This window comes from Myxine glutinosa, chromosome 9, assembly GCF_964187855.1.
Source record: "Myxine glutinosa chromosome 9, kmMyxGlut1.1, whole genome shotgun sequence".
Taxonomy (NCBI): Eukaryota; Metazoa; Chordata; class Myxini; order Myxiniformes; family Myxinidae; genus Myxine; species Myxine glutinosa.
In genome coordinates, this window is record NC_136269.1 from 85,351,752 (window position 1) to 85,367,560 (window position 15,809).

General features: G+C 40.9%; 1 protein-coding gene across 1 annotated transcript in view; it reads left to right on the forward strand.

Annotated features, from left to right (window-relative positions):
- LOC137435271 (protein MTSS 2) overlaps nt 1–15,809 on the forward strand; it is an 87,109-nt gene that overhangs the window by 41,737 nt on the left and 29,563 nt on the right. Inside the window, exons 9-11 of the mRNA XM_068128894.2 lie at nt 1,647–1,754; nt 13,070–13,170; nt 13,318–13,510. Of these exons, the coding sequence (XP_067984995.2) occupies nt 1,647–1,754; nt 13,070–13,170; nt 13,318–13,510 (402 nt within the window). The remainder of the gene's footprint in view (nt 1–1,646; nt 1,755–13,069; nt 13,171–13,317; nt 13,511–15,809) is intronic.

Sequence of the window (15,809 nt, forward strand, 5' to 3'; positions counted from 1 at the left end):
ATATGGTTCCCACTTGCTGCTTGATAAAGAGTCATTTGGAAGAAGGAAACTTGCCTTAGGTTTTTTTCCCCATCTGGAAATGAAATGCAGACCCTCTCTGTTGTGAGTGAGGCAAGCTTATTATCCGCGATGCATGGGGACTCTTCAACAGACATGAATTTAGTGTGAATGGCTCTGTAAGGCTGGGAATTTTGTGTAGTGCAGAGAGAGCTTGGGGTGTGAAACGAGATAAAAGTAAGTAAAAAAAACAACAACAAAAAACAACATTTTAGATGTTGTGGATGGGTTATGAGAGAGGTCAATCTGCATTAGCTGATAACCTTAGTAACACGAACTAGACTAGAGAGTTAATAGAACACGACACCACATGCAGTGTTCAAATATATACTTCAATTTTAATAAAATAATGATTTTAAAGATTGTTCAATGAAATCCGCATGTTTAGCGCTACTTAAGTAGTCTTATACACCACTCTTATACAGCACACCACCTTATTTAACATGTCCAAGTACTGCAAAACTGGAGGTTCTTGGAGGTATTTAGAAGGCAATTTGTGTTTTTCAGTGTTCAAGTATATAATTCGATTTATATAAAATAAAGATTGTAAAAGTCATAAATAAATTAATTCTGGGTTTCACCGTTGTTTTACCCAGTGTCTATTACACCGCCTTATCTAACACATTACATTAGTTATCTGTGCCCGTTGATTGTGTCCTTTATGAAATCCTTAAAGCAGTAAGTTTCCTGTTTGGAATGATTTTCAATTTTGTTTGACTAACAGACAGAGAGTAAAAATATTATCTCGCTCCTCTCTGCGCATGTGAGATCAGGACGAATTCAGAGACAAAACACTGTAAAATGGCAAAGTTATCTTCCTATCCTTCTTCAGATTGGTGTTTAAAATACAACTTTCAATTTAAATAATTTATTCCTCAATTATGAAATATAGAATATAGAATGATCGTTTTAAGGCCATTTTCCCCGCTAGAGCGGGGGTTAGCCTTGCGGGTCCCATGACAATCATGGTTCCCTGTTTGAGGCAATGTTTTTATGGCCGGATGCCCTTCCTGACGCCAACCCTTGGTCGCCTCTTACGATTCGCAGGGATACGGTGTACCTATTCTAAATCGGGGTACACACCGTGATCATTCATCCCAGCAAGCTGGTACTCAATTTGCCGACCTCAGAAGGATAACAGGCTGAGTCAACCCCCCTGGCGTTAATTCAGCGATCGACCGGGATTCAAACTCAGGATCCTACGATCCCAAGCCGGCACCCTAACTGCTAAGCCAACACCAGGCAGTAGGGCGCATATGAAATGATGATCATAAACTGATAGGATGATAGGTTTTTGCTTTGTGTGCGTGAGATAAAAACATAAAGCAATCCATCACAATTTGAAATTGGAGACTTTTTCAACATTGAGTTCTAAGATAATTTGAAAACCAATGAAACAAACAGCAGAATACAGGTAAACACCAGGAAAAGAGCTTTTGAATTTCAGAATGAGCATTTGTATGAGGCGTGACCACGTCACCACTTCTATGTGCATCACCTTGACTTTTATTATCTGTTTTAAAACTAAAACCACGTTTAACATCCTGACAAAAATCGGTATGACTTTGGCTGAACCTTTATCTCTGCAGAACCACGAGGTGTCCATGCTTGGTGATGTGACACACCTCCAGAACATCCTGGAAGATCTTGACCATCTTGCCAAAGATCCTCACAAGTTACCTCCAGCCAGTGAGCAGGTTTGTTGCCACTGTACATTTTGTAAAAATAAATGTCATTCAGGTGTGATAGAAGACGGAGAAGTACTGTGCAATCTGCCAACTCACTACCATGGTCCAGACGGTAGGACAGATTATGAACTCCTTGTTACTAACCTACGAGACAAATTGAGAAGATGAAAAAAAATTCCAAACCTCCGACCAGACATTTCTGTTATAAAAAAAAAAACGTTTTGTAGAATTGTCATTGCCAGATTGGTTGACAGAATGCCAGATGAATTGTGGCAAAAGGATGAAGAAATTGGAAAAGAAGATGCCAAAAACAACATTCCAAAAGCAAGCATAAAGAAGGCTAAATGGTTGTCAGAAGAGGCAATAAATATTTCAGACAGAAGAGAGATTGAAGCCAAAGGCGTATCAAGAGAAGTCATGAAGCGGCTAAATTCCGACTTCCAACAACAAGCTATGAAAGACAATGTTTAATGAGACAAAGACGTAAGCACTCCTTAATTCGGTATACTGCTTTATTCAGTATACTGCTTAATTCGGTATACTGCTTAATTCAGTATACTGCTTAATTCGGTATACTGCTTTATTCAGTATACTGCTTAATTCGGTATACTGCTTAATTCGGTATACTGCTTTATTCAGTATACTGCTTAGTTCGGTATACTGCTTTATTCAGTATACTGCTTAATTCGGTATACTGCTTTATTCAGTATACTGCTTAATTCGGTATACTGCTTTATTCGGTATACTGCTTTATTCAGTATACTGCTTAATTCGGTATACTGCTTTATTCAGTATACTGCTTAATTCGGTATACTGCTTTATTCGGTATACTGCTTTATTCGGTATACTGCTTAATTCGGTATACTGCTTTATTCAGTATACTGCTTAATTCGGTATACTGCTTTATTCAGTATACTGCTTTATTCAGTATACTGCTTTATTCAGGACACTGCTTTATTCCGGATACTGCTTTATTCAGTATACTGCTTTATTCAGGATACTGCTTTATTCAGGATACTGCTTTATTCAGGATACTGCTTTATTCAGTATACTGCTTTATTCAGTATACTGCTTTATTCAGGATACTGCTTTATTCAGTATACTGCTTTATTCAGTATACTGCTTTATTCAGTATACTGCTTTATTCAGTATACTGCTTTATTCAGGATACTGCTTTATTCAGTATACTGCTTTATTCAGTATACTGCTTTGTTCAGGATACTGCTTCATTCAGTATACTGCTTCATTCAGTATACTGCTTTATTCAGTATACTGCTTTATTCAGTATACTGCTTTATTCAGTATACTGCTTTATTCAGTATACTGCTTTGTTCAGTATACTGCTTTGTTCAGGATACTGCTTCATTCAGTATACTGCTTTATTCAGTATACTGCTTTATTCAGTATACTGCTTTATTCAGTATACTGCTTTATTCAGGATACTGCTTTGTTCAGGATACTGCTTTATTCAGTATACTGCCTTATTCAGTATACTGCTTTATTCAGTATACTGCTTTATTCAGGATACTGCTTTATTCAGTATACTGCTTTATTCAATATACTGCTTTATTCAATATACTGCTTTATTCAGTATACTGCTTTATTCAGTATACTGCTTTATTCAGTATACTGCTTTATTCAGTATACTGCTTTATTCAGTATACTGCTTTATTCCTTATAATGCTTCATTCAGGATACTGCTTCATTCAGTATACTGCTTTATTCAGTATACTGCTTCATTCAGTATACTGCTTTATTCAGGATACTGCTTTATTCAGGATACTGCTTTATTCAGTATACTGCTTTATTCAGGACACTGCTTTATTCAGGATACTGCTTTATTCAGTATACTGCTTTATTCAGTATACTGCTTCATGCAGTGTACTGCTTCATTCAGTATATTGCTTTATTGAGGATACTCCTTTATTCATTATACTGCTTTATTCAGTATACTGCTTTCTTCAACATACTGCTATGTTCAGCATACTGTTTTGTTCAGCATACTTATTTATTCAGTATACTGCTTTATTCAGTATACTGATTTATTCAGTATACTGCTTTGTTCTGCATACTGCTTTGTTCAGCATACTGCTTTGTTCAGCATACTGCTTTGTTCAGGATACTGCTTTATTCAGTATACTGCTTTATTCAGTATACTGCTTTATTCAGTAAACTGCTTTATTCATTATACTGCTTTGTTCAGGATACTGCTTTATTCAGTAACACTCCCACCCGCAACCTCCTGACCCCCTCCATCCGGACCAAATTCAGATCCTGGGGGGACAGGGCCTTCTCCATCGCTGCTCCCACCCTCTGGAACTCACTACCTCACACCATCAGGGACTCCTCCTCACTCACCACATTCAAAACATCACTAAAGACCCACCTGTTCAACACTGCATTCAACATTCAACCCACAGCATTTCACCCCTGACTATCTCTTCTCCTTCTCCCTCCTTTTGCTTTAAATATTTCCCTATTGATTCTTGTCTTTTTGCAATTGTTGTTTTCATGTATTGTTATGCATTATGTTTTCCACTCTGTCAAAGCGCCTTTGGGCTTCTGGAAAAGCGCTATACAAAATAAATGAATTATTATTCTTATTATTACTGCTTTATTCAGCATACTGCTTTATTCAGTATACTGCTTTATTCAGCATACTGCTTTGTTCAGGATACTGCTTTATTCAGTATACTGCTTTATTCAGGATAGTGCTTTATTCAGCATACTGCTTTGTTCACATGTTGCTTCGTTCAGCATACTGCTTTGTTCAGGATACTGCTTTATTCTGTATACTGCTTTGTTCAGGATACTGCTTTGTTCAGGATACTGCTTTGTACAGTATACTGCTTTATTCAGTGTATACTGCTTTATTCAGGATAGTGCTTCATTCAGCATACTGCTTTGTTGAGCATACTGCTTTGTTCAGGATACTGCTTTGTTCAGGATACTGCTTTATTCAGTATACTGCTTTATTCAGGATAGTGCTTTATTCAGCATACTGCTTTGTGCAGCATGTTGCTTCGTTCAGCATACTGCTTTGTTCAGGATACTGCTTTATTCTGTATACTGCTTTATTCTGGATACTGCTTTGTTCTGGATACTGCTTTGTTCAGGATACTGCTTTGTTCAGGATACTGCTTTGTGCAGGATACTGATTTGTACAGTATACTGCTTTATTCAGTGTATACTGCTTTATTCAGGATACTGCTTTGTTCAGCATCCTGCTTTGTTCAGGATACTGCTTTATTCAGTATACTGCTTTATTCAGGATACTGCTTTATTCAGTACTCGGGAGATACCCGTGCTACGCACGGGTGGGAGGCCAGAAGCAAACAGGCAATGCAGATACGGCGAATGCTAAAGCATGAAACCAATAAATTCCACATTCCTGTAGCACCTTCAGACGCACGTCAGACATGGACAGCAAGTTCGTGAAGGGCTTCCATGAAAAACGTACCTGTTCGCAAACAAACGGGTACGTTCACGTATAGAAACATCGATCGTGGGACCAAGGCGAATCTGCATATGGCGATCCGCGAAGTTCACGTTCAGAAAGTAGAAACCATCACGGCATGTCGTCATTCACTTGAACTCGATATCTCTTTTTAATTCCAAACAACGTATCTCTAATCACAAATTAATCACAAAATAAACTTTTAACAACATTGTTAATGTTTCCTTCATTGTAAAAACTACCAAATCAACAGTTAAAAGGATTTTGAGCCGATAGCTGTTACGGTCTTGGCAAGGTCGATGGAGACAGCCATCTGTTAGCGTATTCACCGCCCAAATAGCTATGTGGAATTCTCTCATGTAGAGATTAAATGTCGTTTGAACTTTGGCCAAGGTCATTATTTACTTTTAATGATGTTTATATACGAATGATGTTTATATTGGTTTTGGGTCGTCCTTTCAGCATATCTCGTGGGATTGTACGTTGGAGAGATGGCCGTGATGGCGGGGAGGGGGATGGAATTCTCTCAAGCAGGGATTCAACCCGTGTCCTTATAAAAGGTCTTTGTCCAAGGTCACCGAGTTCGATCGGTGCAGCCTTGCAGCGATCGGTGCAGCCGTTTGTGCGGCACCCGGGAAAACAACATCGTCACATTGAAAACATCGTCACAATGAAAACATCGTCACAATGAACGTTATGCGAACGCGAATGTTATGCGGGAGTCCAAGCCTTAGAATGCTGGAGACCAAAGCTGAAATTGGGAAAACTAAATAGGCTATTTTACTCCTGGAGATCCCAGGACTACCCACCCAAAATATCGTTGCGATCGGTTCAGCAGTTTTTACGGTACCTTCGAACGGACAGGCAGACAGACAGACAGACAGACGGACGGACATTTGGTGAATTATAGTAAGTTACTGCTTTATTCAGTGTACTGCTTTATTCAGGATATTGCTTAATTCAGTATACTGCTTTATTCAGTATACTGCTTCATTTGATATGCTGCTTCATTCAGGATACTGCTTTATTCAGGATACTGCTTTATTCAGGATACTGCTTTATTCAGTATACTGCTTCATTCAATATGCTGCTTCATTCAGGATACTGCTTTATTCAGGATCCTGCTTTATTCAGGATACTGCTTTATTCAGGATACTGCTTTATTCAGGATACTGCTTTATTCAGGATACTGCTTTATTAGTCCCCTACCGGTGTACACCGGAGGGGACTATAGGTTTGCACGCCGTCCCTCCGTCCGTCAGTCCGTTAGTCTGTCAGTCCGTCAGTCCGTTAGTCTGTCAGTCCGTCACGCAAAGAACAGTTTTCCGGACTTTTTTTCTAAACGCTTAATGCTAATGATTTCAAACTTGGCAAATGGGTTCCTCATGATAAGTTACGGATCGAGTTCGAACTTCATGACGTTTCGATCATTTTTGACAAAGTTATGGCACTTTGAACTTTGGTAATTCTGATAATTCTGATGATCCTTAACTCAGTGCCATTTTAAGTTTTAATTTCCTTTAAAAACCAATGTCTCTGCAATAATAGGACCGATTGAGATAAATTTTTCACCATATGATGGACTCGATCTGTAGAATATTTTAATGGTAATTATGACGTCACAGGTCACGTGGTTCGGCCGCCATATTGTTTTTCGTGAAAACATGAAAACCCCTTTTTCTCTGCAACGGCTGAACAGATCGAGGCCAAACTTTGCAAGCAGAATCGCATACCCATGGCGAACAAAAAAGTCAATGAGCATGACGTTATGCATCACATGGTTTCAGAGTTATGACGTTTTAAAGCTTGAACCTTTAAAACCGAGCTCCGCCCTCATTTTTGATCCAATCGAGGGGAAACTTCACAGATCTGTTCAGCACTAAAATGTCCTTTTGGAATTTGCGATAGGGCACATGGTTTGGCAGATATCGTTAATTAAACGAAAATATTTTAAAAAATGGATATCTCTTGTTTATTCGAGTTCTCCTCAAGCCGCACTGCGCGTCCTCAGCCTCGTCTCGCGAACGTCAACAGCGCGACACAGCGCGCGCTTTCCGGGGGGGGGGGGGGGGGGGGGGGGCGTAGCCAAGCCGAGCAACATATATATATATACACATCGATCATTGATCGTGAACCGGGAAATATAATAAATTACTGATGGTTTCAGAGTTATGACGTTTTTAAGCATGAACCTTTAAAACCGAGCTCCTCCCTCATTTTTGATCCAATCGAGGGGAAACCTCACAAATCTGTTCAGCATGTCAGTCTACTAAAATGTCCTTTTGGAATTTGCGATAGGGCACGTGGTTTGGCAGATATCGTTAATTAAACGAAAATATTTTTTAAAAATGGATATCTCTTGAATCGCTAGTACCTCAGACCGTGAGTTGGTAATAATTTATATAATTCACACAGTGCAATACGTGCAGGTGGGTCCACGGAGCGACCTTGCGGGCTTATCAACGAGGCGAGGCGTGACACACGTGTCTCAGCATACCTCAGATCAAGTTTGAAAACCAGCATCAACCGTGCATAAATTTGCATATTCGATCATTTTTGACAAAGTTATGGCACTTTGAACTTTGGTAGGGGACATGCATTGCAGCGCAATACTCAGAATGCTTGTTCAGTATACTGCTTCATTCAATATGCTGCTTCATTCAGTATACTGCTTTATTAAGCACACTGCTTTATTCAGCATACTGCTTTATTAGTCCCCAACCGGTGTACACCGGAGGACTATAGGTTTACACTCTGTCCCTCCGTCTGTCAGTCTGTCAGTCCGTCACGCAAAGAACAGCTTTCCGGACTTTTTTTCTAAACTCTTAATGCTAATGATTTCAAACTTGGTACCTGGTTTCCTCATGATAAATTACAGATCAAGTTCGAACTTCTCGACGTTTCGATCATTTTTGACAAAGTTATGGCACTTTGAACTTTGGTAATTTCTCCAACAGTTTTCCGGACTATAATTTGGAGTGCGGTAAGTCATAATACTGTCTTCTATGACAGTGCTACCCAATGCAGGTAGGGGACATGTATTGCAGCGCAATACTCAGAATGCTTGTTATATCACCTTTTTGGGCACACTCGTTCGCCAGCACTTTGCTGGACATCTGCACAGCAGTTATCTCAGGACAGGACATCTGCTCAGGTTGCCTGCCCGACTGTCGACCACGTAATGGCGGACATATTGTTTCTTTGTCTTTGTATTGTCAATTAATCCGTGGTTTTGCACAGTAAATCATAGTGAAAAGTGTGACTGCCATGAAATGGAAGCTATACTGCAAATTGCTGCACTCAATTTCAATGAGAACAGCTATCATTCCCAGGTTGTCAACCTACACGAGGACCTGGAATACAACCTGGCCTTCCCAAAGTACAGACATGGAGAAGCCATCGTTGATAAGATCAAGGGAGAAATGAGATTTGATTACATCAATGACTTCGAGCACAAAGTGCATGAAATCATCGTGAATGGCATAGATCATGTCTATAACCCAAACCTACCATATCTAGGATGTTTGATCGATCTGACAAGACTATAACTGTCGCTGCCTATGCAAGCAGATTCTATATTCATGGATTTAGAACAGTATTGTGATGATATCTATATTGAATAATATTAATTGGAGAGGACTACCTAGGAAGATTTATGCATCTTTGTCACAACAAACTGTGTGCATTGAATAGGATTCTGCTCTGTGTTTGTCAGCCTCCATCTAATGTCCCTATGCACTGGCCCACAATTTCACTGTGTAGCTCAGGTCTCACAATTTTACATTGCTATGCTTTCATCAAGTTGGGAAAGAAGAATATTGTTCTGTTGAATATTACAATACTCACTGATCAGTGCCCCAAGATGAGCATCGTGAACCAGACGGACAGGAGAGAGGTAGCTGACGTCCAATGTCAAAATTAACTTCAATAGGAAATAATAACCTCCTCACCAATTCAAATTCCATATCGGATTGAGACGAGCGTGTTCATTTGACTTTTTTCACATTTTGTTGTTACAGGCTGAAGTTAAAATGGATTCAGTTGAGATGATTTTTTTGTCACTGATAAACCCCATAATGTTAGTGATTTTTTTTTTTTTTTTTTTGAAAATTTTACATACTGTACTATTTTTTTAATGAAAAGCTGAAATGTCTTGAGTCAATAAGTATTCAACACCTTTGCGTTGATGCTCCAATTTGAGCTCAAGTGCATCCAATTTCCTTTAACCATCGAGATGTCTATACAACTTGATTGGAGACCACCGGTGGCCAATTCAATTGATTGGACGTGATTTAGAAAGAAACACACCTTTCTGCTGTCTCACAGTTGACAGTGCATGTCAGAGCAGAAACTCGACCATGAAGTCCAAGGAACTGTCCGTAGAACTCCGAGATAGAATTGTTAGGAGGCATAGATCTGGGGAAGGGTATAAATAATTTCTAGAATGTTGAAAGTTCCCAAGAGCACAGTGAGCTTCATCATTAGGAAATGGAAAGAATATTGAACTACCCAGACTCTTCCTAGAGCTGGCTGTCTGACCAAACTGAACAACCGGACTCGAAGGACCTTGGACAGGGAGGTGACCAAAAGCTCAATGACCACTCTGACAGAACTACAGATGGGAGAGATGATGAGATGAGATGGGAGGAACCACTGGAAGGACAACAGTCTACACAGCACTCCATAAATCCAAGCTTTAGGGGGGGAGTGGCCAGATGGAAGCCACTCCTCCAAAGAAAGCACATGACAGCACACCTGTAATTTGCAAAAAGGCATGTGAAAGACTGAGAGCATGAGGCAAAAGATCCTCTGGTCTGATGAGACGAAAATTGAACTCTTTGGGCTGAATGCAAAGCGTTACGTCTGGCAGAAACCGAGCACAGCTCATCACCCATCTAACACCATCACTACCGTGAAGCATGGTGGTGGCAGCATTATGCTATGGGGATGCTTTCCAGTGGCAGGGAGTGGGAGACATGTAAAGATAGAGGGAACAATGGCTGGAGCCAAATACAGGCAAATCCTTGAGGAGAACCTGCTTAATAGTGCAAAAGACCTTAGACTGCGCTGAAGATTTCAACCGGACAATGACCCCAAGCACACAGGCAAAGCAACACTTGAATGACTACAGAACAAGGGCGTGAAAGTCCGTGAGTGGCCCAGCCAAAGCCCAGACTTGAATCCCATTGAGAATCTGTTGAAAGACTTGAAGATTGCTATTCACCAATGCTCCTCATCCAACTTCACAGACTTGAGCAAATTGCCAAGGAAGAATGGGAGAAACTCCCCAAATCCAGATGTGCCAAGCTGATACAGACATACGCAAGAAGACTCAAAGCTGTTATCGCTGCCAAAGGCACTTCTACGAAGTGTTGACTTCGGGGGTTGAATACTTATGTACATTAGATGTTTCTGTATTTCATTTTTAATTACTTTGTAGAAATTCCTAAAAAATAATTCCACTTTGACATTATGGGTTGTTATTTGTAGATCAGTGACAAAAGAAAATCTTCATTTAAACCATGTTAAATCCGGCCTGTAACACAACAAATTGTGAAAAAGGTCAAGGGGTGTGAATACTTTCTGAAGGCACTTTATATATATATACTGTATATATCTAAAGGGTTTTGTTGGGGCACCACGTTTCACCAAGTGAAACAAAAAGACTGGTTCCAACATCCACTGACTAAGACTGTCCACACAGCTGCATGTAGTGAGCCTACTATGAAGAAGTTGGGCAGATCAAGGAGAAGAGAACTCTGATTAAAACACCGGGACAGTCCCATACCTTTGCCTTGCTCAGCAGATGGTGAGGAGTTAGAAAACTGAAATGAAATCAATCCATAGTCATTTAGGTTGGGGATTATTATCATGGCTGCCCATTCAGATATAAAAAAAAAAATCTCAGGTTCAAAGCCATGGACTGGAACTCTCCAAAAGAAGGTGAATGGCATCACTCCCATCAGGGTTGGTGTGGATGAGCAGGCACCACCTTCTCAATTGGCAACTGTTCAATCAGCTTAGTTGAGGGATAATAGGCTTAGATTTCGTTTTTGGAGTATTGGTGGTTTTACAGGAAAGGGTAGGCTGATTGGTAGATACTCTGGTCAAAATAGTGAGGGGTGTTTGTTTGCAAGAGAAAATATAGACAATAACTTGTAAAAGGGAGCGAGGTAACTAGTACAAGGTTCTCTTTAGAGGAGAGGATGACAGGAAGAATGGCATAGATGTGGTTTTGGATAGGGAGTTGCTCCAGCATGTGATGATAGTTGTCAAATTCAGTGAATCACTGATGTCTCCAAAGATGATTGTTAAGGGGTATTTATTGAATTTAAATTCAGGATAAACGCATCAGGTGGGATAACAATAGTCAGAAAAGGAGGAGTTGTGGAATATTATAGAGATCTTGATGTGACGTTTTCCATAGGAGATGTTGGGGGTAGGAAAGGTTACACAAAGAGGAGGAAGGTGGGTGGGTGTGAGAGAGGAGTAGGGGGTTGCTACTCGTGTAAGACTTTAAAAAAATAAAAAGTTAAATTGCCGATTTTAAACCTGCAATCGACTGCAACAACTAAAAAGCACCCTGATCAATAAAATGGAGAAAATTACCTGGAAATCTTGCGTGCACGACAACCCAGGGCCTCGTGTCGAGCACATATCTTGATCGAAATTTCCACGCATTATACCGACATGGCATGCCTCGCTTCGCAGCCGGCCACAGTGTGATTTAATGGCCGGTCAGTGCTAGTGGTACTCAGTATTACCTTTTACATATATGCGTGTGTACGCATTGCTTTGTGTACAAGTGTTCAATGACTACGCACACTGTTGACCGTTGACTTTACAGATGATGAGGTTTGAAATTTTAAAATATTTAAGTGGAGAATTTGGAGAACGAGCAACAGTACCCGCCCTATGGGCGGGGCTTCAATTGGGAGGCCCAAATGAAAAGGCAAAATATCAGAAATTGAAGGCTTTTTTAAATTTTAAACTATTCATATAAACATCCGTTGAATCATATCACATGCAAATCATCAAAATCTAAACAGAACATGGCGCCCATTTTGAAAAAAGATTCAATTCTGCAAAACGGAAGCGGCCGCTACACCTGTTTCTCAGTCGCTTTGCACACGCTGCCATGTTACTTCGGAGCCACACGTTTATATCGGAAGAGTTCGTCAGGAGTCGATCTACTCTCTCCTGGTACGTAGAATTTCAATAAAAGCCACATTACTGTTCATATCGGTAAATATTATTCCATAGTGTTTGGAAAAATTGGAAAACTTGGAAAATTGGGGAAAAATAATATCGCCTATTTTACTCCAAGGGATCCTAGGAATACCCACCCAAAATATCGTTGTGATCGGTTCAGCCGTTTTTGCGGTACCTTCAAATGGACGGACAGACATTTGGTGAATTATAGTAAGATAAAGGAGAATTTGGAGAATAAAAATATCACCCATAAATGCACAAAAGTGATGGTACAGTATAAAATCTTGTTTTGATTCATAATAAAAAGTGTGACTGCTTTATTTTTTTTATTGACTTGCAAAGTCCAATTAATTTTTTTTAATGTTGAAAAGTACCAATTTTTAGGGGTTGGGTAGCTTGAAATGTGCTACTCTCTATTACTGTAAAAATGTCGATAATTTTGGATGACCCCTAATGAATGGAGATTCTCATTAAGCTTTCACATGAGGAGCGGAAAAAATATATGGGTTTACGGTAGAAAATTTGTCAGAGTGGGTTGTGGGGGAAAGGTGGTGGAATTGGTGTTTTAGGATGATTGTGCTAAGCGCAGCAATGTGATGATAATAGTACTGATTAATTTGTGTGGCATAATTGAGTTACACTGTTCCCTACACAGCTGATAATGGACCTCAAGGGGACAGATATGAATTGGAATTTCCAACCTTCACCTCCAGCCTCCCCGAGTACATCGAGCTCACGCAAGTCCAGCGCTTGCAGGTATTTAACGAGCATGTAGACATGCCTTGGTTTATGACTAATCACTCATTAAAACGGTACAGTTGGAGTAAAAGGAAGGGATTAAGACACAAGATTGTCTAAATATATATCCCCCCCCCCCCCTTTGGTCTTTTGTTCCTCCAATAGTTCTCTGAACAGCGTGAACAGCAGTGATTCACGCTCCAGTGGTTCCCAGGCACCTTCACCTGGCTCCCAGGGCCATCCAGCACTTGCCAACCCAACTTCAGGCCCCCTTCGTCTTTCAAGCATCTCATCCGACTCTGGCTTCACATCACAGGACGCTGCATACTCCAAACCACCATCACCAATGCCCAGCCAGGTGATGAATGCCGAAACACTGAATTTCATTCCGTTTTTTGTCCTGATTCGATAATACAATAAGGTACTGCTGCTTTATAAACATTTAATTAACATGCATTTCCCTCCCTTAACGCAGGCTGGAGGAATTTCTGCATTTCCCTAGATTTCTGCTTTTACTGAATGTCTGAGTTATTTCCAAGTTTTCTGTAGATGATTGGTAATGTGATACATATCGCAATTGTGAAACTTAACTTGAGCTATGTCAAGCACTCGTATTATATAATCATAGTTATTAACGCTGCAAAACAGTTTTAGATGCTTATCTTCCTCTGCATGGCAATCACAAGATGTGATTGGAATTAGCACGTGTGGTACAGCGTTGGTGTGGGTGACTACTTCATCCGGTTGGTGTCCTTCATGGTTAAGGTTGATAATGTAACTTCATAAATGCCTTCATGGTTAAGGTTAATAATGTAATTTCATAAATGCCTTCATGGTTAAGGTTAATAATGTAATTTCATAAATGCCTGCATGTATATATATTATATATATACAGTGAAACCTTGACTTACGAGTTTAATTCGTTCTGTGACCGAGCTCGTAACTCAATTTGCTCGTTTCTCAAATTAAATTTCCCCATTAAAATGCATTGAAATGCTATTAATCCGTTCCAGCCCCCAAAAAACCACACCAATTTTTTTTGTTACGTGTTTTTAAATAAGAAAAATGTACTTTATAAATAACAAATAATGTATAAACAAGCACGACCTCATATATACTGTACATAATAAGCGGCGTTACGCGCGCTGCTTGTAAACAAGGAGGAAGCGGACAACGCGGTAATTTGTAAGAGTCTTTATTCAAGAGCTCACTGTAATACTGGCGCGCTCCGGGCTGCGCGCCCGGTGTATATCCTGAGGCCACGCCTACCCCTCGGCGTGGCCGCCGCCCACTTGGTGCGCGGAATGATGTCACCACGCCAGTGAGCTTCCGTGTCCGCCACAATGTAAAGAAATAAACTGGTTTTATTAAGTGTATTTACCTTGAAGATCAGACGAAGATGCTGGCGGAGGTGGAGGAGATGACTTTTGCCTTTTTCGCCACACTTTCCTCGCTTTCACTTGCAGGGCGTTTCAATAAAAACCTGTCCAACGAGGTTTGTTTCTTCCTCCCTTTCAAAATGTTTCGATCGTACTGCTACGATCGTACTGCCTCGCCAAGTCGACAACACGCACACCTCGCTCATGTTTTTCGACGATTGCGTGTTTTATATCCAAGCACATCATCCTCTTCTTCTTCTCAGTACTGCCCTTGGCACTCAATTTCTTAGGACCCATGGTTAAAACTAAGAAATTTTCCAAAATAACCAACATGCGAAAACAAAGCAACAGCGATATACGGCAGAGATGCTTGCACGGCAAGATAACCAGGTGACCGGAACGCTCGTTGGGCCACCTAGTGGCGGGTGGTGTAAGCTCGTAACTCAGATCTCGGCTCGCATCTCAAAGCAAAAAACCGCCCGAGCGACGGCTCGTATCTCGGAAAACTCGTAAGTTGGTGCACTCGTAAGTCAAGGTTTCACTGTATATATATATATATAAATATATATATATATTGTTGCGGGTCGCGGACAAGATGTTACTTTGGGCCGAGCGGATGGTCAACCGCGACCGTTACAGGATCCCCGATTAGCCCGACTCCCCCAACGTTGACCAATCGCGCCACAGGTATTCAATCGGGAAACCTCTAAAGCGACCGAATGTAAAGAGGAAGAGAGAAGAAAACAGAGTACGGAGGAATAACAGGATTTATTATACACACAAGCAAAAAGAAAGCAGTCACGTTTATTTACAACACATAAGACGCAGGTGACACAGTGCAAATACTAGCTTACCTACAGTCTTAATTAACCCAGGACAGAACAAACAAAAGACAGACTCACGCGGGGAATGACAGGAATGGCAGGAGGTGGATGGCTGGAGGTGATCGCTTGGTGGAGCCAACGCGGAGCTTGGTGGAGCTTTGGTGGAGGTGAACGCTTGGTGGAGCCAACACGGAGCTTGGTGGAGCCTTGGTGGAGGTGAACGCTTGGTGGAGCCAACGCGGAGCTTGGTGGAGCCGAACGCTTGGTGGAGCCAACGCAGAGCTTGGTGGAGCCGAACGCTTGGTGGAGCCAACGCGGCTGGTGGGGGGTTGGTGTGACGGGTTCTCTCTCCTTCCCTCACAAGCTTCAGGACTCTTTCTCTCTCTTTCTTAGTCCCACCCAGTCCAACAACTTCCTCTCTTGCTTAGTCCAACTCAAGTCCTTCCTGTCTTCT